The following is a 27,232-nucleotide window of genomic DNA, read 5'->3' as shown; positions in this document are numbered from 1 at the left end:
CACCTTAAAGCTACAGTGACTGCAGACATCCACTCATTCTGCACAGGGTTTACACGCCCAGAGTGTCTGTCTTCCAAACCTCTTGCTTTTATTTTATCTTCAACTGTGATTCTAACAACTCCTAGAAATGTAGATAAAAATAGAACGAACAATCAGTTGCATAAGCTTTATTAAGTGAACCACGACTTAAACCAGAACCTGATGAAAGCTTTACACTTCACTGGATTACAATAGTTGCAAACAATGCTACTGTTTTTATTGTGGCTTGATGCAGACATGCTTCAGTATCTTACAGACTCTCAATTTTAAAATGTAAATGGTACGGGGTATTGATAAACCAATTAGCACTGATGCAAAGCAAATTCCTCTTTTATCTCAATTACAACATGACAACTTAATAGGTCAAGATAGTCTAACATCTGAGACAAGGGCAATTCAATAAAACAACTGCATCTTGATATGGTAATTAAGAGGAAATGTGAATCCATTACATTGCCTCATATATGTGCACATATGTAGGCAGTCTTTTTTATTTATTTAAGCATTTGATGCCCTCTTGCTGTTTTTATACTGTATCAAATCCACATGAACACATGGTCTAAAGCCCAGCTGATAAGTATTTACAGTATGTGCAGCTTCAGCAGGACAATTTTGAGGATGCATCTGAGCAGATAAATAATTCATGAAGAGTCCTTAAAGATACACAAGTGAAAGATAATCTCCTTGAACACAGGACTTCTTTGTCTATAAATCTGCAAGCCATTTAGATATGGCTAAAAGGTTCAAATGCTGAATGGGTACTTCTATGCACTCTATTGAAAAACAAAATAAAATCTCAAAGGCCACAGTGAAACAAATAAGAGACAAATGGAAAGGAAAAAATGATTTTGTTCGAATATGCTGCCACTAACAAGTCAGACATATCCCCTGCTAGAAAAGAAAAGGTGCTCTTCTCCTTGACATGACTGAAGCAGAGCATACTTCAGCTGTTTGACAAAGCAGGAGTTTTGGCAATTAGGATGAATTGCAGTTTTGCAGAACTGAACAGAATCATAGAATCATAGAATCAACCAGGTTGGAAGAGACCTCCAAGATCATCCAGTCCAACCTATCACCCAGCCCTAACCAATCAACCAGACCATGGCACTAAGTGCCTCATCCAGGCTTTTCTTGAAGACCCCCAGGGACGGTACCTCCACCACCTCCCTGGGCAGCCCATTCCAATGCCAATCACTCTCTCTGTGAAGAACTTCTTCCTAATATCCAGCCTATACCTACCCTGGCACAGCTTGAGACTGTGTCCCCTTGTTCTATTGCTGGTTGCCTGGCAGAAGAGGCCCCCCCCCACCTGGCTACAGTGTCCCATCAGGTAGTTGTAGACAGTAATAAGATCACCCCTGAGCCTCCTCTTCTCCAGGCTGCACACCCCCAGCTCCCTCAACCTCTCCTCATAGGATTTGTGCTCCAGGCCCCTCACCAGCTTTGTTGCCCTTCTCTGGACATGTTCCAGCACCTCAACATCTCTCTTGAATTGAGGCGTCCAGAACTGGACACAGCACTCAAGGTGTGGCCTGACCAGTGCTGAGTACAGAGGAAGAATAACCTCCCTTGTCCTACTGGCCACACTGTTCCTGATGCAGGCCAGGATGCCATTGGCTCTCTTGGCCACCTGGGCACACTGCTGGCTCATCTTCAGCTTACTATCTATCAGTACCCCCAGGTCCCTTTCCTCCTGGCTGCTCTCCAGCCACTCAGTCCCCAGCCTATAGCGCTGCTTGGGGTTGTTGCGGCCAAAGTGCAGAACCTTGCACTTGGCCTTGTTAAATCTCATCCCATTGGCCTCTGCCCACCCATCCAGCCTGTCCAGGTCCCTCTGCAGGGCTCTCCTACCTTCCAACAGATCAACAGGAAGGTAGATGCCTCTTTTTTTTTTTCCTTTGATCTTAATTTGATATCCACACAGTACTAGAAGTTTTACTTTGCAATATAGTTTGGAAGAATTTAACCCAGCAAACAAAGCCAGCAAGAGTCATATGGGAGTATCACTTTCTGAATATACTGTATATTAACTTAGAATACAAACAAGAAGTTACCTATGTATTGTGTCTGCATGTTTGTAATGCAAGACAGATGTTATTGTACATTGCATTAGAGTAGAACAAATACATTCTAAACTTCAGATGCAGAATTCAACAGCCTGTACAGCAAATATTCAGTTCTGCACAGCACTACTTCAGTTAAATAATCTCTTTAGCATGTTAATGGTTCTATAAAACTTCTAACAAAAGTTTACCTGTGCTAGCTCATCATCACTTTCTCAATCAAAACTCAAGCATAAACCACAAAAGCTGTTAACAGGAAAAGTGCTTCAATTGAACATAAAAACATCAAACAAACCTGATTCCAAGATTCATAGCCTCAGCAGTTCCAATCATGCTGATGGCCAAGAGCATGTTGTTGCAGATCTTTGCAGCCTGAAAATAAGTTAAACTGTCAATTAGTACCTGTATTTTCATTGACCTAATGTAGGAATCTTACTTTAACTGAGTCTGGGACAGTATGATCAGTTCTGACAAGTCTCTTCTAAAGGTACCACCAGAAAGCATAGATCTACAATAGTATAAAATCAATGAGAGCTACCCTATGGTTTCTTCAGAGATTAGGAAATACTTTTTCTTTTCTTAGTAAAGTATCTCAGCTAGCACATGTGGCACATAGGGACTTTTTTTGTCCTTCAGCACATTCAGTAAACCCTAATTCAGAAAAAAAACTAACCAAAAATAAAATCTGTGCCCTCTAAGAAGAATAATCTTATACAAGCCAATGTGGAGAAACACCAGGTCAGATGTTTTGTTGCTAAGCTACATAACAAGCTGGAGTAGAGGTTATTTCATCAACACAAGGTTGAAATCAAGTAAGCAAGCAAGCAAAAAAAAAAAAAGATATATCATCACAGAATCACAGAATTTCTTAGATTGGAAAAGACCTTCAAGATCATCAAATCTAATCATTAGTTTCACACTGACAAGTCCTTGACTAAACCAAATCCCTCAGCACAACATCTAATCACTATGAATTGCCGTGGTTGGAAAGGACCACCAGGATCATCCAGTCCAACCTTCATCCCAGCATCCTTCATCACTAGACCATGGCCTCAAGTGCCACATCCACTCTTTTTTAAAACACCTAATTATTATGTGTTTAGCTCTGGAATAAAAGATTAGGCATCATTAAAGAAAAACAAAGCAGCAAAAATAGAAGACCAAGATAACTAGTAACCCCTCAGGAAGCATTACCTGTCCAGTTCCAACCTCTCCACAGTAGATCACGTTAGAACCCATGCAGGTCAGCAACTCTTTGGCAGCATTAAACTCTTGTTCCACTCCACCAACCATAAAAGTAAGGTTTCCAGCTCGAGCAGCTCCAACACCTGAATCAAGACAATATTTGGTTTAATACCACTATTAAAAAAAACCCCAAACAACCACAGAAACATACAACTTAAGTAATCTATCTTGCTAATGAGGGGTCTGATGCTAAATTAATGTACTTAAGACTTCACTTAGAATGAACTTCTCCAAGTCTATCTAAAGGTAAGCCTATAGCCCCAGTACCTACAGGATCACTGATCTTAATAAAGTCATTTTATCTTTCAGGCATACTGGTGGATAAACAATTCAGAAGACTTACAGAAAACTGCCAATGTCACTCTTTATAGTTTCATATGAAGAATCAACCCTTTCTGCAACTCTGCACCCCACAACATTTGCTGTACCTGAATTACCAAATACAGTTTCTGTTTTGTAAACCCACACTTCATATGTGACTCCTGACAAACTATTGCTCAAAGTTAACTCTGCATTTATCAGCTCTTCCAAACCTAGGCTAATTTTTACCAATACCTCCTGACTTTGAACGACTTAAAAGACATAGGTACTTAAAACAAAGCTGCCTGAATCTCTACAGTTTATTATGTTTCCAATCTGAAGCAAAATTTTACTCAATCTGAGAAAGTTTCAGTTAGTTTCCTATACATAAACTTAACACATCTACAATGAACTATGGGGAAAAAAAAGGGGAAGCAAAAATTATACACAAACACACTATTCAGAGTTTTATTCCTCTAAGTCTCTTCTGTCTTCACCACAAGTCAGTAAGCATACATTATAGTTCTTGATTGTATAGTTCCTAAGCACAAACCCAACAAGTTTTTCATGTGATATTTATCATCTCAGTGTCATATTCTATTCCTCAAAGTAAGCTTAGCTCTAATATGGAATACTCATGCATCCTTAATTACTAACATCTAATGGGTAGAACTGCCAACAAAAATTAAACCAAACTGATGAACACATCAGCTTACTATTTTTCACCTCGGCAGGGACCACAGCCACTATGTATTCCCTGTGCTACACATCAAATTTTGGCCTATTACAATGTGCAGCTGCAGATAACAACCCACTCTGAAATGAAACTTGCTCAAATAGGTACAGTACTCTCACCATCAGAATGCCCAGGTAAAACAGTTTGTTCTTACTTCATTTGGCAGACCATTTTGTTTCTGCAGTGAGTCTTTGGGCTGCCCTCCAGCTATGGTTCTTTGTCACCAACTAGCTACCATAACACACATCAATGTTTCTGTTGAAATAGTTTCCAGAGCATAACTAGAACAGTCTTCTTCCCTGAGCTAGATGTTATGTAGCAAGAAGTGAAAATGCACTCATAAAAGTTTATCAGCTGAAGAGACTTTTCACAAAACAAAAATACAATCCAACCTCTGACAACAAAGAAATTATTCTTAGAAATACATCCAACTTAAACAAGACAGTTCTGTTTCCCACTAACAAATGTAATTATGCAATAAAAAACACTGGAAAGAGAAAAAAGAAAAGTAAGGCCACCACTAACTCATGACAGCAGCCAAGCTTATGCACAAAAAGTTCTGATAAAGTGGGCAATCACAGCAGGCTAATCAGAGCTTCTCTTGAATTAAAAACGTAAGCACATGTGAAAGCTGTACCACAGCTAAAGAATGAAGTGGTCAGTACCTGACATCCTTCTCAACATCAAGGACAGTTATAATACAGCTCCTCACAATGAAGAATTAGAAAAAAAATTGTTTGCTTTCCCATAAAAATGCCAACTGATGCACTCTTTGCAACTGCTCTGTGTGACTATGTTTGTAGCTATCCCATTTTGTACCTGTCAAGCATCAATTTCCCCCATCCTGCCTTCCAACTTCCATCACCTTTTGAAGTCACTAATGAATTTCAGGCAAATTTAACAGATCAAGGTCTCAAAACCAACAAATACCTACCAATTATGTGAAAACAGACAATAAAGTGTGACCAGGAGGTTGAGGGAGGTGCTTCTCCCCCTCTACTCTGCTCTGCTGAGACTCCACCTGGAGTACTGCATCCAGTTCTGGAGCCCCCATTACAAGAAGGATGTGGAGATGCTGGAGTGTGTCCAGAGAAGGGCCATGGGGACAATCAGAGGGCTGCAGCAGCTCTGCTATGAGGACAGACTGAAAGAGTTGGGGCTGTTCAGTCTGCAGAAGAGGAGGCTCCCAGGTGACCTTCTTGTGGCCTTTCAGTATCTGAAGGGGGCCTACAGAAAAGCTGGGGAGGGACTTTTCAGGATATCAGGGAGTGACAGGACTAGGGGCAATGGAGCAAAGCTGGAGATGGGTAGGTTCAGGCTGGATGTGAGAAGGAAGTTGACGAGCATGAAAGTGGTGAGAGCTTGGAATGCCCAGGGAGGTGGTTGAGGCCCCGTCCCTGGAGGTGTTTAAGGCCAGGTTGGATGGGGCTCTGGCCAGCCTGTTCTAGGGTAGGGTGTCCCTGGCCATGGCAGAGGGGTTGGAACTAGATGATCCTTGTGGTCTCTTCCAGCCCTGACTGATTTTATGATTCTAAAGTAGAGGAAAGAGGCTCCAACTGATGGAAGTAGCTGCTGCTCAATGTGTATTCAACCTAGAATCACAAGATTGTTGGATTTGAAAGGGATCTCTCAAGCTACTGTCGTTCAACTTCCCTGCTTGAGCATGGGCAGCTGAAACCCACTGTCCAGAGCCACATCCACTTGGCTTTTGAATATCTCCAAAGATGGAGATTCCATAGCCTGCCTAGGCAGCTTCTTCCAGTGTTTGACTACTAAGAAGAGTGTAGCTCTCTCTTCATTCTCTCTCATCATGTTTTTATATACATAGATAAGATCCCTCTCAAGTCTTTTTTCTGTGTTAAGCAGTGTCAGCTCTCTTAGTCTCCCCTAATATGAAAGACACTCCAGACCCTTCATCATTTTCCTGACTCTTATCTGGACTCACTCCAGTAACTCTGCATATTTCTTGTACTGGTACCTCCAAGACTGGAGGATCCAGAAGAATTCTAGTCAGATCCATAGCTCACAAAAAAACACCCAAACCCAAAGAACAAAACAGTCTATATATGCAACACTGTTGAGGTACTGAAAAAGGCTGCTGTAAAGATCTTCCTGCTCATGTTGAGACACTCTATGTGCAGCCAATCATTAACCTGACTTGAACAACTCCTCCCCAGGCAACTCACAGGAACTGTGCTAAGAACAAAGCCTAGATTTAGAGCTAACACAAACAGGTCTTTGTCATCTTGTTGGCTACCAGTTTTCTATATACATGACCACAAAGATTGCTACGTTAAAAAACACAATGATTTTCATGCCATTCCTATAGCTATTTTTATTCAAACCACATAATGGCCTTTACCACTAATCCTGTGATCTGACCTGCAGCAAATTAAGTAGACACTTTAAGTCAAAGCTTACAAACAAAATCCAGTACTATCCATCATAGGTCAATAGCCTTGTATCTAGATTACAGACTGCTAAATAGCTTCAGAGAGTCATTTATTAGAGCAAAATTAATGCTGACAATAGTTTTCAGCTGGTTAATCTTCTGACAGCTGCACTCTCTCACTTGTTCAAACACTTACATTTCAAGTAGAAAAAAAAATAAATTAGTTAAGTAGGAAAAAAAAAAGAGCAATTTGTTTTGTAATGCAGAAGGGCCTGGAAAATCCTCATTTTAGAAACAAAAACCTGTTTACTTCATGGCAAATTTTATCATCTAGGGTCCTTGCCAACTATCAGCCATTTAATCAGAATTAAACAAGCAATGCAGCAAATCTATAACACTGGCAATTAAAAAGAAATTTGGCTAGAAGTCTAGGAGCACAAGAACTGTAACATCATCTGAAACCAGAAATAAAACATCTTTGGACAAGAATGCACAGCTTTATTTCACAATCACGGATTCCATGCAAACAACACAAACCAGCAGAGTATGATCAGCTTCTGCCACTAAAGAGAGCAACAGAGAACGCAGAGCAGCTAATATGATTTTGAAAAGCTAAAGATGATTTTTCAGCTAAGAGAGTGATTTGTGCATCACTACTGATTACAGTCAAATGTCCTTCAGAATCTATTTGCTTTCTCAAAATACAAAAAGCCTCTTCTCGCCCTCAGGAAATGGTTTTTGGAGAAGCTGTTAATTGTCATTAGGTTTCCTCCACTGCAAAGAAACCCCATGGTTGCAATTCTACACACTGCTGCTCACACCTCTGTTTAGAATCTTTTAAGGAGGTCACACCAGTAGATCCCAGAGTGGCTCAACGTATCACCTACTGGAAAAGAAAAGGTGCTCTTCTCATTGACATGACTGAAGCAGAGCATACTTCAGCTGTTTGACAAAGCAGGAGTTTTGGCAATTAGGATGAACTGCAGTTCTGCAAAACAGTAGGTAATAACATCATCACCACATTTTTTTCCCAGATATATAAATGGACAGGACTGGGTTTGCAGATAAATATGATCTAGATGGTGAGAGAATATGCCAAAAAATGAATCTGGGAAAAAGCATGGTGAGGAGCTATAAAGCACAACATCTTGGAAAGGGGTTTCCCACTTGGGTAACAGAAAGTTTTGGACAAAGACCTAAAAAAAATTACTTTAATCAGAAGAGATACATAAAACCTGCTCTTCAAGCATCCTGTTGCATCTGGTTGAGTTACTTGTGGGATGAAGATCAGGTCAATCCATGTGCTTCTCACTTTGACTGTCAATGGATTACTCAGTGAACCCTATGCAGAGCAGTTCCTGGCCTCAAAACTTTAGATGAAAATATGAATGGAGGTTTAGAAACCCCCACATGAAAACAGCAACTGGTTGCAACTATTCTGGGGCAGTTCGGAGATGGCCTTGAGTTTTTGCATCCAAGCCAAGCAGTCTAGTTCAGCAGCCACCCTGCCCTTCCAATTCACTTTTCTGTGCTTATTCAACATGCACAAAAAAGCCCTGTGATGTGTCACTGATGTTACCACTTCAAAAAAATCCCCCAAAGGTCTAACCTCTATAGCTAGATCATTAAAGCAGCTTGGTTTCAATCAGTTTGCTTATTATTAAGAGTTCAACTTGTTACAAAAAAGATGTTAATGTAAAGATGTAACATAAAAGTATCTGCTTTTGGTTTTGGTTTTATTAATACCCATAAAAAGAGCTGAGTGCAGATGAGTTAAAGAGAAGTGATATTATAAGGCTATGCATTACAGCACATTCACATTGGTGATGCTGAAAGACAGTTACACCGCTGGAAAGGCAGAGCACCCAAGCATATCCCTGTGCCAAAACACATAAACCACTGTAGTGTTGCACCTGCAAATTAAAAATTGCTGACAAAGTTGGGAAAGAAAACTAAGACAGTGAGAATACAGTGGCTTCAGAGACTCTGAAGGACAAGCTGGAGATGAAGGCTATACCATCAAGTAGCTTAGACCAAAAAAAATCTGTTCTGTCATTTGTCTATTCAACATGTAGTCGTATCGATTAATTCTAACAACTAAATTTGTTATCTCAAGAGATACAGTGCTGGAGTTTTAATCCTTTTTCCTGTTTTATAATGTTGCACCCTCAAGCCTAAGAGTTGAAGCTTTGCCTGTTATGCCTTGGGAAGCACAAGGGAATACTGGTCCTTTATTCCACTATTTTTTGCAAAGAATCAGCGTAAAGGAACTGCAGTTGCCTCAAACAAGAAGCTTCTTGTCATAGCTGCTTTCTTCTGAGAGGCTGAACTAGAGAATCTTGCATATCTGTATCTTGTGTATGTGCATGTGGTGTTAAGACTAAGCAGTCCTCTTTAAGTACCTGTCAGCTTAATATGAAATATTTTGTCTTCGGCTACTCACAAGAAGTTAAACCAAAACACACAAGGAAAGATTAACTGGAAAGGTTACTATCAGTTTACTACACATATAAATCCAAAGCCAATTAAAAGGCATGCATAAGCAGACCCAGGTACAAATCTCTACTGGAAATTAAAGAGGAGCATTTAAAATACCACTATAAATTTAAAATAGCCACAAGGAGACTAGTTTATAAAACACAAATATGGTACCATTTTTTTTCTACTTGCTTCATAGACAACGTCTGCCACCCTCAATGTATTTTTGGGAAACAAGTAAATGGAACAGCCTCAGCAAAAAAAACAACCCCACACCTCCCCACCTACCACTCAAAGGGCTTGTGTCTCTCCCCATTACAAAAATCACCATCAAAGCTGGACCTATGAAGCTATTCTGCTGCTGTATAACTAAAACACAGTAAATCACTTAATTTGCTCAAAAGAACTTAAATGTTTTAACCAGTCTGCCATCAGTGGAGATAAAGAAGAGGGCCGATGGGACCGGGCTGCAATGTGAGCCGTCTTTAAAATGCAATTGTTCTAATCATTTTCTACAGATGCAGCCTCACAAGGGGCTGCTGTCACAGGGACCATTTACGACTTGTTATGGTGTCTCTATTGTTTACCAGCGACAGTCGCTAAAAAGGCGACAGCTGGGACAGAAAGCTGCTCCTCAACGAACAATATAATCCCGTGAAAGTAATCAACAAATTTAAGGGTGTTAATTAACTTTACACTTTATCATGTTCAATTAGTTGTCCTTTCTGGAAAAGATTGCCGTGCACAATCGGTTTAGAGCGTGCCATGTTTGATTTGTAAGTGATCACTGTTTCTGTTTCAAAGTCCATGTCAGATGTTCTCTGGGGTTTTGGTGACACAGATGAATGGCTCTGCACATGTTAGGGGGTGATCTGGTTTAACATAAACCAGCATAACATAACCCCTTGTTAACGTATCGCTGGCCTTTCCAGAGCAAGAAGAGCACCGCCCGCGTACGAAGGCGCACACCTACGCGGCACAGAACTCCTGCGGCAGCACCACGGACGACGAGCCCAAGTTTTGTTTTTTTGCTGAAACGCAAAGACACAAATAAATGGGCGATTTTTCATCATTATAGCTCAAAGAAAGACTTGTCTTTTAGGGGCACGCTTGGGATCATTTCTTCCCAGCAAGATCCCTAGTTCTGCCGCATTATGCACCTCGCACAGGCGCCTTCGTACGTTTCACATAGCGCACGCTGCCTGCTCTAATGGCAGCTGAGCAGACAAGCTAAGTTCTTGTGTACATAAAATTCTGGGGTGGCTTTTAAATGCTCCTACTGCATTTATAATGGCAGGGACTTTACAAGAAAACTGAATTAATCTGGTATTAAAATTTGCCTTTTTCCCCTTTAACTCACTGTTCCTGCCTGCTAATGGGACGAGGCAAAGCTCTTGATGAAATGACAACGTGCTTGGATGTGCACCTTAATGAAAGTCATCGTGGTTTCTCTCTTCTGATAAATAGAGCTTTGCATCACCCTACCTCATAAACCAGTGCTGTTTGAAGAGAAATGGAAATGGAGGTTCAAGTCATACAATGAGCACTCAGTATTACTCCAGACAAAAGCATGTCTAAGGAAGTATGAGGATCTCTTTTGCAGCATAATCTAATCATAGTTTGCTAGATTATGGCTACACAAAGAAAAAAGCCTAGTGGGTTTTTATTCTGCAGCAACAGGCAAATTAAATACACATTATCATCATTATTTAAGCAGTTCCATTGTACATAAAAGCAAACTGCAAAAAAACCCACCCATTACCAAAACAAAATAAAACTGCAAAGAAAACCCAATGGAAAAGTTGTTAACTCCGAAAGCTAATAATGGACTAGGTTAAATATTTAAGAGGAAATTATAGACTGTATCAGAAATAGCTGAAACCACAAAACAAAGCAGTAGAAAACATTAGTTTTCTGCTAGGAAGAAGATCTGCAGGGAGAAGGGAAGCGGTCGATAGATCCTTAAATTGGACGCAATAGCTGTTCTATCCTAAGTTGGCAGCTGCTACATTTGCAGACCTGGTTCATTATTTACCCATAATGACCATCAAGCTCCAGTCAAAGTCAGATCACAACAACTGTCAGCAGCTCTTTTAATTAGCCTTGTTTGAATTCAGATAAATATCACAATGGCCCAGCTTCTGCTGAAAAAGCAACAGAAGACTGCAAGGAATAAACTGCTTTGACTTCCTAGCAAGCAGCATTCTGAAAATGTCCAGAGAGTAAAAAGTTGATTTTTTTTTTCTTAATTGAGGAAGGAATGTAATGTCTCCATTATTATTTTTCCCCACGCACAATATTCATATCACGACCTACAATTCCTGTTTATGGGCAAATTTGTGCATCTCAAATGCCAACTCGAAGCGTTACAGCACAATCTAAAAGGTAAACTTTAAGAGATGGTTTATAGGTACTAATTAAATCTCTAAACTCTGAAATCGTTATGTTTTGAAAAACTGAATCAGAATTAAGGAATGCACATATTAACAGGATTATCCTCTCTCCTAATTTATCTCCTTCTGTTTGTTTATCCTCAGGGAACATAATCTTCTGTTGCATCAAGCCACTCTCATTCTCCCTGTGTCAGCAGCAGAATAATAATTCCCTCCTCCTCCTCCACCCGCCATCCATAAGCACAGGCAAGAATGAAGACGAGTGGATCAGATTGTGTGCATCAGCATTAATGCTCTATGCAGCTATTTTCCTAGCAGTAGCAGAGGCTGAAAGAAAGATGCAAGAGAGGTGTGCAATATGCTACCTGTTCTGGACAGCCCAGCATGAGAGGGAGTAATTAAACAGATTTTGCCTCCTAAATAATAGGAAAGCAGAAGATGCAGCCAGAGACTGTTTAATAGCCTTTCTTAAGCACTTTCCCTTGCTGTCACAGGGTTGGCTCCCTATTTTGCTAGGTGCTGTTTGAAGACAAAGGACAGTATCAAAGTCCATGCCAGCCTCAGAAGTGTTGCTGTACATGCAAGGATCCTGGGGGGCTTCAAGGAGAACATACTTAAGGATACATGTATATGTACAGTGAGTACATATGTGTGTTACAATAGCAGAGGATACCCCTTTTGGGCACAGGAAGAATTATGTAAACATCATCAGCAACTGAAGTTGGGAAGTAGTGTAGAGGGAAGGATACAGATCTAATTATACAAAATAGGCTAAATGGTAATGAGAAGCTTTATGTTTTAAAGTCCTGAGTGGTATTGTATAGGGATTAGTACTTAAACTTGGCTGTGGATGCTAGAACAAGAAATCTTCAGTCTGATTTAGATGCAATATAGAAGGATGCCAAAATACAGGGAAAAAAAATGCCCTCTCAATAAATCAAGTAAAAATTGAGTAGAAGCTGTTGTTAAGGCAGTTTAATATGAGTCAAATGCACCAGGAAAATTTTACGAGACAGTATTAAGTAGCAACTGATGCCTCCAAAAGGATTAGCCAAAGAAAATAAGTTGCAAAAGGCAAATACACAGAGAATACTGCTCACTTTTTAAACAGAAGTACAAGCTGAAAGGCCTGATGAGATGCTTCTGTCTGCAGCACTTTTTTTTTTCTTTAAAAAGTATTAAGTTTAGTTCTAGTCATTGTAATGTCAAAGAATAATATCAACGCACCTAAAAAGTTACCAAGCAAAAAGGTTAACAGCATTGCAGTAGCAAAGGGAATAAAATATGACTGATTCAATTATTTGCTTACTTTTAATACCCCAAATACTGTACCAAACTCACTTAAAAAGAGTAGACCATGCCAGTCATCTTTCCTGTTTTCTCCCTGTAATTCATACTCTAGCATAAAAGCTCTACACAAAGAGAAGAAGTCCTTAGGTATTCTTGCTGAAGTACTAGGTTTCTCCTCCTTTACCTCTCCTTAATTTAAGATAAATGGTCTAAACAGAATTTTGAGCTGCAGACCTAACAGCAACAATTTCAAGTAACTACAGATGAGGACAGCAAAACTAACTGCATAGAGTTTAGCATAGTTCAAACAATTTATCTGAACATTAGCAAGAGGGCTAGACAGATAGTGAAGAACAGAAGGCACTATAGACCACATATGAAACCAAGACAGTCCAAATCTGAAGCACGTGGCATTATGCTATTTGGCTTATCACTGCAGCAGCATCAAATACAAGAGAAACAAAGAAAATAACCCATCATCTTCCTGCCCAGCACTACTGTTTGAATTTCTAGTCTTTTAGAGGAAGTCTAAGAATGGAACACAAACATGCAGACAGCTTCTCAACTATGTGGGCCACTGTTCAGCAGACAGGTTCTAGCAAAACTTCCATCTTGCCCGGATGAGGTTTCAAGTCACAGAATCATAGAGTTGTCAGGGCTGGAAGGGACCTCAAGGATCATCTAGCTCTAGTGTCCATGCCATGGGCAAGGACATCTCACACTAGATAGGGTTGCTTAGAGCCTATTCCATCCTGGCCTTAAAGACCTCCAGAGATGGGGCTTCCACCACTTCCCTGGGCAACCTGTGCCAGTCTCACCACCCTGAAATAAAAATTCATCACAATTCCACAGTGCAAAAACAAGAATACATTTTGTTTGGCATTAGAAAGATGATAGAGAAGATGCATATTTAACACCTGCTGAGGTCATTGCAGCTCCACTTTCTTCAGAAGCTTCCACTCTGTGAGGAAAATCAGCAATCAAAAACCAGACTACTATGGGACTATAGAGGAAAAATGTCAAAGGGACTTTTATAACATCTCCATAGAACAGGGGAAGGTAAAATCCCAGAAGAGCTGCTCAGCCTGCTCTGACTAGAAGCCATAGACAATACCAAAAAGAACAACATCAAAACCTCAAAAGCTTAAGTGTGGGATAGCAAAAGCCACAAATAGAACCAACAGTTGACCTTGGCACCATAACTTTTCATCTCATCTGTTTTGACTGAGCAACGCACATGGAAATTCACGACCAACAAAATCAGATGTGTGGCCAACCTTGTTGAGCTCTGCAAACTACAAAAGCAGTTAGCTTTCATAGTTTGCAGTTACCACCATGTTTGCAGATTTTGCAAGTTGGATTTGACTGTGGAAAGCATGGACTATCTGGAAAGCATGAAATACATTTGCATTCTACCTTCACTCCATCACAAAATGCTAGCTGTCTACGCAGTGTTGTGGACAGATACGAAAATAGCTGAAACTCTTTAATTGTAGCAGAAAAACATGAACCTTTGAAAGAAAAATAAACCAGGAATTTTAAATACTATTGCTTACATACTTCTCCAGTATCAGCACAACTGTAACAAGGTATTAATCCCCTTTTACAAAACCAAAAACACTTACAGAATCAACCAGGTTGGAAGAGACCTCCAAGATCGTCCAGTCCAAACTATCACCCAACCCTGTCCAATCAACAGATCAATTCATGATCATTACTAAGCTGACAGTTTCTCTAAACTCAGAAAACAACTACTTTTCTGACTCAGTGCTCCCACTTAACATGTTTTAAGGTCCAACTACAATTTTTCCAGCTTAAACTAGACAATCATTAATTTGAATTAATTTGAAATGCTTTAAGTTCTTGATAATTTTCTTTACCATGTTACCATCATACAGACCCCCAAAAGCAACAGAACACTGCAGCATGTTTTGTTGTTGTGGGTTTTTTTTTGCTGGATAATGAAGGCATTAAATACATAATAAAAAAAACCCAACATACTAAAAAAAACCCTCATACTGAGGTATGTATTTAGAATCCTAGAATGGTTTAGGTTGGAAGGGAGCTCAAAGATCACCCAGTTCCAAACCCTGCCATAGGCAGGGACACCTCCCACTAGAACAGGTCACTCAAGGCCTCATCCAACCTGGCCTTGAACACTTCCAGGGAAGGAGCAGCCACAACCTCCCTGGGTAATCTGTTCCAGTGTCTCACCACCCTCACTGTAAAGAATTTCTTCCTAACATCTAGTTTAAATCTCCCCTCTTCCCATTATCCCCCATTCTGTCATTACAAGACCTTCAACAGGTATGGGTTCATACATAGGACAACTCATACAGCTTTATCAACTGAAACTGGAAAGAAATGCTTAAAAAATAGGACTGAAGAGTGCACTGACCAATTTTTAAATGAACTTTTGAACCTTGTGCCTTAAAGTGTCAGCAGTGGTATGAGATCAAGAATTGTGTTTATAATGGGAACCACCATCGCAGTGCATGGCTTCAGATATGTCTGTCCTTTCTGCAAGTGCTTCGGCATTGAACTTTGCCTCTGGAGGCAGTAAACAGCCCCACAGACTCTTTCAGTTTCTCCTTTAAAAGAAGAGTTTATTTTTAAGCATGCCTAAGTCTGTATTCATACAGTAACAAAGCATTTTCTGCTGCCCATTTCCAGCATATTCATAGTTAATTCTTGGAGCTTGCATTTAGCACTGAAAAGGCAAAGAGGAGGCTCAGGGGTGACCTCACTGCTGTCTACAACTACCTGAAGGGAGGTTGTAGCCAGGTGGGGTTGGTCTCTTCTGCCAGGCAACCAGCAACAGAACAAGGGGACACAGTCTCAAGTTGTGACAGTGGAGGTCTAGGCTGGAAGTTAGGAGGAAGTTGTTGCCAGAGAGAGTGATTGGCATTGGAATGGGCTGCCCAGGGAGGTGGTGGAGTCACCATCCCTGGAAGTGTTGAAGAAAAGCCTGGATGAGGCACTTAGTGCCATGGTCTAGTTGACTGGATAGGGCTGGGTGACAGGTTGGACTGGATGATCTTGGAGGTCTCTTCCAACCTGGTTGATTCTATGAATACTGCTAGAAACAACTGCTAGAAACAACTGCTAGAAAAGCAGCCTAAAATGGGAAGATGTGGAGCTTCCATTTAAGGAATCTCTTCATTATAAGGCCTTTCCCAGTTCTATTTCCTTCTTAAGAGATCCTCCACACATAATTCTATTATTACTCCTTTGCAAAACAGTTACATCTCTTTCAGACTGAACTACATTTAGCATTGCTCTCCAGCCTAAAATGCAATGTACTTTCCAGTGTTCTTAAATGTACTTGATGCCACTTAGCTGATGAGCTCAAATCCTTGTACTTTAATGAAAAGCTATGCTTCCTTATGTATCAACTAATTCTAAGCTGAGTATAGAGATATTTATTAGAAGATAGACTATTTTTATGATTACTTCTGTTGTTTCAGGATGAGCACATGTAACCATATGGTTTAAATTTACAAATCTTGACATGCTCCAAATGCTGCACTTTCATGAAACAAAATGTGTTTTCACTTTTAACTGTACTGAATGACAACTTAAGGAGACCTGCTATAAAATAATTCATGCACCTTCTTTTTTCCCCACTATGTGTAACTACTCCAATGCTCCAACCTAAGTGATTTTGCTCAAAAGTAAATGAGCCTTTTTTTTTCCCTTTAAATGCAAAGATATCTAAAATCAGTACTTGTCCTGGTCTTCCCTTAAAAACAAACCAAAAAAAGAGAGGAAGAAAGAAAAAGGAAAAAGACTGCATTCTGCCTATGAACAAAATCAAGAGGGTAACAAAGTTAATTATTTCTCATAATCAGTAATTATGATTAGATAAGAGAGTCTTTGGTAATGAACTGCTCTAATGATGGAAGACCTCCATCCTAAGAAATATAATAGTACATTAACATAACTGCGTATGCAAAGTACATAGAACTACTGCCACAGTTAACTTGTCATTGAATGATTAAATAGGAATTCATAATTAGAAAAATCCACAGTGTAATTTATTGGCCTTCCTGACAGTTCTGGTTCATTAGAAGTTGATTACCAAACAGTGACCTCTAGTGGCCCACAGGGTTTTATTTTATGCTATCTTGTTTCTCTTGGCAGTTTTAGCTGCTATTTAGCCTTAAAAAAAAACCCCAAAACCAACCACCAAAACAAAACAAAAAAAAACAACCAAAGAGAAAAAAAAAACACAACCAAAAGCAAGGAGGAAGTTAGGATTTAGGATTCCTTAATTCCCTTCCCTCACTGCCTCACTTGTCTTAAAGTATCACAGTATCACCAAGGATGGAAGAGACCTCACAGATCATCAAGTCCAACCCTTTACCACAGAGCTCAAGGCCAGACCATGGCACCAAGTGCCACGTCCAATCCTGCCTTGAACAGCTCCAGGGACGGCGACTCCACCACCTCCCCGGGCAGCCCATTCCAGTGTCCAATGACTCTCTCAGGGAAGAACTTTCTCCTCACCTCCAGCCTAAATCTCCCCTGGTGCAGCCTGAGGCTGTGTCCTCTCATTCTGGTGCTGGCCACCTGAGAGAAGAGAGCAACCTCCTCCTGGCCACAACCTCCCCTCAGGTAGTTGTAGACAGCAATAAGGTCTCCCCTGAGCCTCCTCTTCTCCAGGCTAACCAATCCCAGCTCCCTCAGCCTCTCCTCGTAGGGCTGTGCTCAAGGCCTCTCCCCAGCCTCGTTGCCCTTCTCTGGACACGCTCAAGCATCTCAAGGTCCCTCCTAAACTGGGGGGCCCAGAACTGAACACAGTACTCAAGGTGAGGTCTAACCAGTGCAGAGTACAGGGGCAGAATGACCTCCCTGCTCCTGCTGGCCACACCATTCCTGATGCAGGCCAGGATGCCACTGGCTCTCTTGGCCACCTGGGCACACTGCTGGCTCATGTTCAGGTGGGTATCAATCAGCACCCCCAGATCCCTCTCTGTTTGGCTGCTCTCCAGCCACTCCGACCCCAGCTTGTATCTCTGCATGGGGCTGTTGTGGCCAAAGTGAAGCACCTCTAAGTGACACCTTTGAATGACAGTTACTTTTGCCCTAAGCCAAATTACACTGGCTCAGATGGAGGGTGCAGAGGGCACGGAAGAAGAAACCTCCCCAGTTTTCTGCTCTAGGTAAGAGGAAAAAGCCCAACGTTTCATATTCATTGCCAAACATATGCCTTGCAATACTCTTAAATTTCATTTTTAAAGAACGCAGCTTAAGTTCAAAATCTTTTAAGAATTAGAGAGTGCAATTTCCCTTCATTCAAGAGAATTAATCCACTGTTAAGCTATTTAGACAGTGTTCCATTTGAAATTTTTCCATTATGATAGATAGGCTTTTTTTTTGCACTGAGACAGTGGCTATTTTTTTCTCTCTCTCCTTTTTTCCCCCTTAAGCACGGATGTTTTTAACAGGAAACAGCACATCTGAAACTAATAGAGAAGCCCCTGAAATGTATTAAATAGAAATCTCTACTCAATGAATACCAGCAATTCACATTTCAGTTGGTTGTTCTGTTTGTTTGTTTGTTTGTTTTCATTTTGCATTTTGTTCCTTTTCCAACATTGACATTTTAGAAACAATGCACATGGATTTTTCTTCACTTTTGTCTTAACAGAGAACTGGCTACGGAAATTACACCAGGAGGAAGCTAGAAAAATAATCTCCTAGTCCTGTTTCATTCATAACCAGGATTTTTCAGAGAGAACTACTCCAGAAGAAGCTCATCATCCTTGTAAGCTGTGAAACAGCTTTAACCATTCCTACAAAGAGAGAAATGGGCAGCCACAGGACAGAGATCCCCACCCTGCTTCTCCTCTGTGCGTGCTGATGTGTACATGCACACACACACAGGACTCTAGCTGTTTGCGGCGATGATTTAATATAGTGACTGGATAATGAGCTGCGCTCCCTGCAGCAAGTGAATCACCATTTAATGCTATTATCAACAGTTCATGACCCACCGGCATGAAATGTCAGCCTGATTAATCTGAACACTGCTGACCTCAGAGGGGAAAAGCTACCTTATTGTCAGAATTTAATATATAATAAAACCATAGGCAGAATATAAATACCTGGCCAAGCAAAGCCATTAACAGAAAACCTACTTTATTCTGCTCTACTGTTTCTTTTAAACTTGCTAAGGCATGAGTCAGAAAAAATACATTTAAAGCAAATACTTTTGTCTGATCATGCAGGAAGCAATCCATCAGGAGTTATTATTTTGATTGTACAGTGAAATGCTTCAAAATGGCTGTCCAAACACAAACCCCAGGTTGATAAGAACAAGAAAATAAAAGAATAGGCTAGTATAGGACTTGCTGCTCTCAATTCATAACAGGAAATGATCAGAAATTGTTCTTGCTTTTCTAAGGTCAAGGAGGCAATAAAAATACCAATCTGTAAATAGGAAATAGTTTGTATGAGTGATGCTGCATAGCTTGCAGAAGAAAGCCACTTTAAGCTCAGTAAGACCAATACACTTCAAAATGATTAGAAGCCAGTTGTAGTCACGAACATAAGGAGACACTCCCATCTCCCCATTTTACTGTATTTACATTGAAGATTTTCCCTTTTGTAATTCAGTAGCATGATACAGCCCCACTCATCACAATTTTTTATACATTTATCTGTTATTTGTAGAGAAAAAAACCCATGAGAACAAGAAAATCTCCACCTTTTACCAGTCACAATGAGGTTAGAGTTTAAACTGCTCTAACTTCTCCACATCTCTTTTTAATTTAATATGTCTTGGAGTCTTGTCAAAAAAAAAAAAGACACTTTAAAGCCAGCTTTCCAGGATTCTGTACATCACAGTATGTAAGTAACCCAGACTGAGGCTGGTAGGACTCTGTGGCATTTATCTGCCAAGTTATATGAAGTGATATAAGCATAGCAACTACTATGTTTTATCATTAAAACACAGTACTGTAAAATATTTGAAAACTGCTACCAGTTACTTCTAAAATGCAAACCACAATGATTTCACACCTTATGTTATCCTTGAGTATGAAAAGAGTTAAGGAATTTTCAGGACAACAGACTGAAAAAGAACTTGGTGAAATCCCCAAAACTGCCCACATATGAATGGAATGACTGTGGGTGAGACAAAAATGATCACTCTAAGTATTGACACTGGCAGCCAAGGAAAGAAGAACATGTCAAACAGACTTGAATAAGACTTGGACAAAATATGAGCCCTGATGTCTAAACGCCCAGCTCAGAGCTCTGCTGGAAATGTAAAGAAGGAATAAAGGAATTCTGGACACTTATACAGGAAAGTAATTCATGCTGCCAGCACAGACATATGTTTAAGCTTTGCTTTTCCATTCAGAAACCACAGTTCTTGTACGGCAGTTGATTAGTAAGTGTTGGCTTGTTTTGCAAAGGGTGCCCTGTGTAGCTGCAAACACTACTAGCTGCTTTGTGCCCAAATGGGCAAGAGTATGAGAACGGTTCCAGAACTCTTCTGCACTCCTCTGAACTGAGAGAAGGAGAGGTTTGCCATACAGTGTAACAGCCATGGCATGCTTGCTCTTGGAAACATTAGAACAGTGACAAATACTGTAAAGGCTTCTGTGGTCTCCATCAAGCACAAAGCTCCAAATCCTTTCCATTATCTGTAACTGATGATAACCTTCTTGTCCTACTACAGATTAGCTCATCTACAAGTCTCGCAGTCAGACTGCATCTCCAACTCTCACAAACCTATGTAGGTTTGTGTAGCTTTGCCTCTGTGGTTCCTCACTGTCCACTCATTCTACAAACCCTTTTAAAGACCATTTGCAAGTAATAGTTGTTCTGTTTGAGTAAATCCTATTTGACTGTTTTTGCCTCCTGGAGAGCAAAAGGAATGAGGGAGTGAGGACTTGTTGTTTCCATTTCCTAACAGCTTCTTGAAACAACCAATGTACATCCATACAGCAGTCCACTCAGACTGAGGTGGTAACCATCCACAGTCCTGACTGTTGGGTGGACAATACAAGTTGTATCAAGTGGCAAATTCTGCAGATAAACATGGTGTCAAATACATAACATGTCTTAAATAACAGCTTAAGCAGACTTCCTATGCTGGACAGTTTCCCACACAATCTTAGAAATACCTTGAAGGTGGTTGTGTCTTACTACAACAGTGGCAACAGAGAAGACAGCACTGAGGAACTTACTAGAAAAAAAAAAAGAACTGCCATTCCTGTCTAAAGACAGGCAGATGACAAATCCAATTTCCCAAACTATGTAGTTCAGGTCACTGTTCATTTTACTTGCTGTGTTGTTTTGTTTGGCTTCTACTCTTCCTCATCATGTAAGAGGAGAATATAAGAGGGAAAAAACCAACCAAACAACCAAAATAGGATAGTAAGGTACTATTTGCAACTCAAATATTGTAAATACACTCAGAAGACTTGAAGATACCAACTCTAGAGTGCAGGGACATGTAACAATCAAGGAGAAAGAAAGGGTTTGCAAGTTGGAGAGGCAAGGGTGTAGGATAGACCTGCATCCAGTCTAACAATATAGTTGAAAACAAGGACCAAAAAATGAAGTAGAGAATCTACATGAGTAGATACTACATGAGTAGATCCTCATTGTGTAAGGAAAGCAACCTTGAGGGCAAACAAATTCTCTCATCTTGCTCCACTTTTATAGTCTATTTTCAAAATTTCTGATTTAGAAAATTTAGATTGCATTAGAAATGCACTGAAGAGATGTAATTATTGATATTACTCAAGAAAAAAAGAATTCAGGGAGTAGATAAACCCTCCCATTTTCAAGTATTCCCTAGAATATTTTGGCATGTGTGTAACTGATTCAATAGATCTGGACTGGTTTTTATCTCCTCACACACAAAAAGATAATCAGGAAGCAAGAACCTGGAATTCACAATGTAAGTTGGCATGTTTTCTGCTTAGTTTATAGCTATCTATAAAATGCCAAAGACCACTCTGAAATGTTAGCAGAAAACAGTGACTAGAACAATTTTCTTAATTATGCTTTGAAAAGCTCTTAAAAGAAAAAAAAAATACACTTGCCTTCATAGGCACTTAACATGAAAGTTCTGAATTAATTTCAAAGCACACAGGAATGCAGATGAAGAGAGAACAGCACTTGATAGAAACACAGGAAAAAAGGTTTTTAAGAGGTTATCCTGAAATCTTGCTGTGCTCTCTGGTCTTATAATATGTAATTAGGAAGCCTTCTTCCCCACCTTCCATGTAGCCCCCTATTAGAGATCAGAGCTTTCATTCACAAAGATAAGGAAACTGGGATGAACAAACAAACTACAGCAGTTTATTTCAGAATACAGACTGAATTCCAGTAAACACTCTCAAACAGCAAAGTTCTGTCTCTCTTCTCTTAGATCAATAGCAAGGGGTTCATATACACCAAGTATGTCATAGAATCATAGAATCAACCAGGTTGGAAGAGACCTCCAAGATCATCCAGTCCAACCTAGCACCCAGCCCTATCCAGTCAACCAGACCATGGCACTGAGTGCCTCATCCAGGCTTTTCTTGAAGACCCCCAGGGACGGTGCCTCCACCACCTCCCTGGGCAGCCCATTTCAATGCCAATCACTCTCTCTGTGAAGAACTTCTTCCTAACATCCAGCCTATACCTACCCTGGCACAACTTGAGACTGTGTCCCCTTGTTCTATTGCTGGTTGCCTGGGAGAAGAGGCCACCCCCCACCTGGCTACAATGTCCCTTCAGGTAGTTGTAGACAGTAATAAGATCACCCCTGAGTCTCCTCTTCTCCAGGCTGCACACCCCCAGCTCCCTCAACCTCTCCTCATAGGATTTGTGCTCCAGGCCCCTCACCAGCTTTGTTGCCCTTCTCTGGACATGTTCCAGCACCTCAACATCTCTCTTGAATTGAGGGGCCCAGAACTGGACACAGCACTCAAGGTGTGGCCTGACCAGTGCTGAGTACAGGGGAAGAAGAACCTCCCTTGTCCTGCTGGCCACACTGTTCCTCATGCAGGCCAGGATGCCACTGGCTCTCTTGGCCACCTGGGCACACTGCTGGCTCATCTTCAGCCTACTATCTATCAGTACCCCCAGGTCCCTTTCCTCCTGGCTGCTCTCCAGCCACTCAGTCCCCAGCCTGTAGCACTGCTTGGGGTTGTTGTGGCCAAAGTGCAGAACCCTGCACTTGGCCTTGTTAAATCTCATCCCATTGGCCTCTGCCCACCCATCCTGCCTGTCCAGGTCCCTCTGCAGGGCTCTCCTACCTTCCAACAGATCAACACCTGCTCTGGTTCTGGCTCCTGCTGTATTCCTTATTTATCAATACGCTACAGTTCAGCAGGGGCTTTGGTAAGGATGATACAGACATACAATCAACTCTGTTCTTAAGATAAACTTTCTTGGTCAATCTGTGCTCACTGCACTTAGCAACCTCAAAAAAAGAGGCTTTGATTATACTTGCATGCCTCTTTTCCTGGAGAGTAAGGGAAAGGAGGAAAAGTGTTTATTGAGAAACCTAAAAAACATATTTCATTCTGTATAATTTTAAAATCAGCAACTTATCCAGCTTTGAATTCAACATTCAAAATTACATTCAAAAAAATGTAAAACCTGAACCAGCTACTCAGCAACTGGCAGAAAAGCAAATCATCCACACCAGGAATTACTAAAATTGGCTCAGACTGTCGACAGAGAGCAATCAGATTTGCCAGACACAGTCTAAGGCTATGGTTTTATCAGGCAGGGCAATCACATCACCTTACATTTGAAGTAGCAGCCTCTTAATCACTTTTGGCTAAACATTTAAGGCACATTTTGCATTACAACAATTCATTTTGCTGTGTGCACAGTTTTTCAGACTGCATTCCTTGTCTCTCTATAGCCTCTATATATTTTTATCAAGCAAAACTCCTCAGTTTCTTTGGCCAAAATACACATAGCAAGGGGGGGGTGGGGGGTGGAGTGGCACGAAGGAAAGGTGTGCTAGTTTGAAGCAAGCTGGAATGTTTTGGTAGAAGAACTAGATAACGGGCAGTGAAATGAAAAACAATTGTGTCTACTTCTCTCACAGTCACGCTGAGAACTCTGGGAAGAAGAAGAAAACATTCTCCATTTTGTCTCTCACTCTTGCTTTGGCCTTAGACCTGGTCACATCTCATTAACCCTGCTCCTACTAACCTTGCTCCCTAACCTCTTGGCTGCATCTCTTTTCTTCCTGAGAACTGGGGTAAGGTTGAGAGGGCCGGGGGGAGGTGTTGGGGTGGTTTGAGAGCCCCTCCTGGGGACTCAGGTTTCTGGGAGGGGAGTTGTGCTTTTGTATTGTTTATCCTTTGTATATAACTGTATATAATTGTATATAACTGTATATATTGTAAATAGCTGCTTGTAAATTCTGCTAGCTGTAAATAAATTGCTTCATCTATATTCCCAGGGTCCGTCTGAGTTAGCTGGGGCAAATACAAAAGTGTGGGGGGGCGGGGTAACCCCCAAACCATCACATTATTTAATTGGCGCCCAACGTGGGCCAACTAAAGCCCCAATACAGGGCTTTAGTTGACACAGGTGCTCAGTGTACTTTATTGCCATCTAATTGCAAAGGGACAGAGTCCATTTCTATTTTTGGAATCACTGGTGGATCTCAAGAGTTAACTAAGATACAGGCTGAGATCAGTTTAACTGGTAAAGAGTGGAAGACACATACTATTGTAACTGGTCCTGATGCGCCTTGCATTTTGGGAATTGACTTTTTGAGACAAGGTTGTTTCAAAGATCCTAAGGGTCACAAATGGGCTTTTGGAATAGCATCTGTAGAGATTGAGGATGATAAATTGAAATTGTCCATTAGGCCTGAACTTTCTGATGAATCTGCAGTTGTGGGACATCATGACATAGAGGACCTGGAAGTCAGCGGTTTGGAGTCCAACCAGGAGAGTTACCGAAACGAAAGATGGAGAAGGAGAATCCAGTCAGTTCGCTGAGGTAAAAGCTGTTCAACTTGCTCTTGATGTGGCTGAACGTGAAAATTGGCCTATCCTTTACCTCTACACCGACTCGTGGATGGTAGCCAATGCTCTATGGGGTTGGCTAAAGGACTGGAAGAAGAATGGTTGGCAGAGGAAAGGAAAGCCTATCTGGTGTGCTGATCTATGGCAGGACATTGATGCACGGCTGGAGAAAATTCCAGTGAAGGTGCGGCACGTAGATGCACACATGCCTAAGAGCAGAGCCACTGAGGAACATCAACATAACCAGAAGGCAGACCAAGCTGCTAAGATTGCTCAAGCTGATACCAACTCTGAACTTAACATTGACCTCGATTGGAAACACCGAGGTGAGCTGTTCTTAGCTCGGTGGGCCCATGACTCATCTGGACATCAAGGCAGAGATGGAACATACCGATGGGCTCGTGATAGGTCAATTGACTTGTCCATGGACGCTATCACCCAAGTCATCTATGACTGTGACATTTGTGCTGCTATTAAGCAGGCTAAGCGAATCAAGCCCTTATGGTATGGTGATAGATGGTCAAAGTACAAGTATGGTGAAGCCTGGCAGATTGACTACATCACTTTACCTAGATCTCGTTCTGGCAAGCAGTATGTGCTGACGATGGTAGAAGCCAGCACTGGATGGTTGGAAACCTATCCAGTTCCACATACTACTGCACGTAACACCATTGTTGGTTTGGAGAGACAAATCTTGTGGAGACATGGAACTCCAGAAAGAATCGAGTCAGACAATGGCACTCATTTCAAGAACAATCTAGTGAAAAACTGGGCCAAAGAGCATGGTATTGAATGGATCTATCACATACCCTACTATGCACCAGCTTCAGGGAAGGTTGAGCGCTACAACGGTTTGCTGAAAACCACCCTAAAAGCCATGGGGGGTGGAACTCTGAAAAACTGGGACAAACATTTAGCACAAGCTACCTGGTTGGTAAATAGTAGAGGTTCAGTAAACAGAGCAGGACCTGCACAATCAGATTTGGTCCAAACAGTAGACGGTGATAAAGTTCCTGTTGTACATGAGAAGAATCTGTTAGGGAAAACTGTTTGGGTATTTTCTCCTTCGGGCGAAGGGAAACCTGTCCGAGGGGTGGTTTCTGCTGAAGGTCCTGGTCATACATACTGGGTAATGCAGGAGAATGGTGAAATCCAGTGTATTCCACAGAGAAATTTAACCTTAGCTGAGAGAGTTTAAATTCAAGCTGTTAGGAGTTTTCTGTTCTAGGTAACATCGGCGCCCAACACTGAGAGAATCTACGATAGAATCTACAGTACGTGAGCACGAACCCAACATCACCTGGGAGTCCCTGTTCTGAGCTTTTGAATCACCTACATCTGATTGAAGTGTGAACTGAACTTGTATATATTGTTTTAGTGTAAATATTGGTTTAGATTAGATTAGATAATTCTCAGCGATACTCTGAGCGAAGTAGACAAGGGGTGGATTGTGCTAGTTTGAAGCAAGCTGGAATGTTTTGGTAGAAGAACTAGATAACGGGCAGTGAAATGAAAACAATTGTGTCTACTTCTCTCACAGTCACGCTGAGAACTCTGGGAAGAAGAAGAAAACATTCTCCATTTTGTCTCTCACTCTTGCTTTGGCCTTAGACCTGGTCACATCTCATTAACCCTGCTCCTACTAACCTTGCTCCCTAACCTCTTGGCTGCATCTCTTTTCTTCCTGAGAACTGGGGTAAGGTTGAGAGGGCCGGGGGGAGGTGTTGGGGTGGTTTGAGAGCCCCTCCTGGGGACTCAGGTTTCTGGGAGGGGAGTTGTGCTTTTGTATTGTTTATCCTTTGTATATAACTGTATATAATTGTATATAACTGTATATATTGTAAATAGCTGCTTGTAAATTCTGCTAGCTGTAAATAAATTGCTTCATCTATATTCCCAGGGTCCGTCTGAGTTAGCTGGGGCAAATACAAAAGTGTGGGGGGGCGGGGTAACCCCCAAACCATCACAAAAGGAAAGGAATTACAGGTCATTGAGTCCAATCATTAGTTTCACACTGACAAGTCCTTGACTAAACCAAATCCCACAACATCTAATCACTGTGAATTACTACGGTTGGAAAGGACCACCAGGATCATCCAGCCCAACCTTCATCCCAGCATCCTTCATCACTAGACCACAGGCTCAAGTGCCACATCCACTCTTTTTTTAAACACCTCCAGGGATGGTGACTCCACCACCTCCCTGGGCAGCCTGTTCCAGTGCCTGACCACCTGCTCAGTAAAGAACTTCCTCCCAACATCCAACCTATACCTCCCCTGATACAACTT

The 27,232-nt window shown here is 41.2% G+C and overlaps 1 protein-coding gene across 1 annotated transcript in view; it reads right to left on the bottom strand.

The window, feature by feature from the left end:
* The window catches only part of HIBADH (3-hydroxyisobutyrate dehydrogenase), a 98,901-nt gene that overhangs the window by 14,495 nt on the left and 57,174 nt on the right, over positions 1-27,232 (bottom strand). The window contains exons 5-6 of the mRNA XM_064167021.1: positions 3,297-3,430; positions 2,398-2,474 (exon numbers count right to left, since the gene is read on the bottom strand). Coding sequence (XP_064023091.1) covers positions 2,398-2,474; positions 3,297-3,430 — 211 coding nt within the window. The remainder of the gene's footprint in view (positions 1-2,397; positions 2,475-3,296; positions 3,431-27,232) is intronic.

Source organism: Pogoniulus pusillus, chromosome 28, assembly GCF_015220805.1.
Source record: "Pogoniulus pusillus isolate bPogPus1 chromosome 28, bPogPus1.pri, whole genome shotgun sequence".
Lineage (NCBI taxonomy): Eukaryota > Metazoa > Chordata > Aves > Piciformes > Lybiidae > Pogoniulus > Pogoniulus pusillus.
Note: the sequence above shows the minus strand (reverse complement) of the source record. Positions and strands in the feature narration are given on the sequence as shown.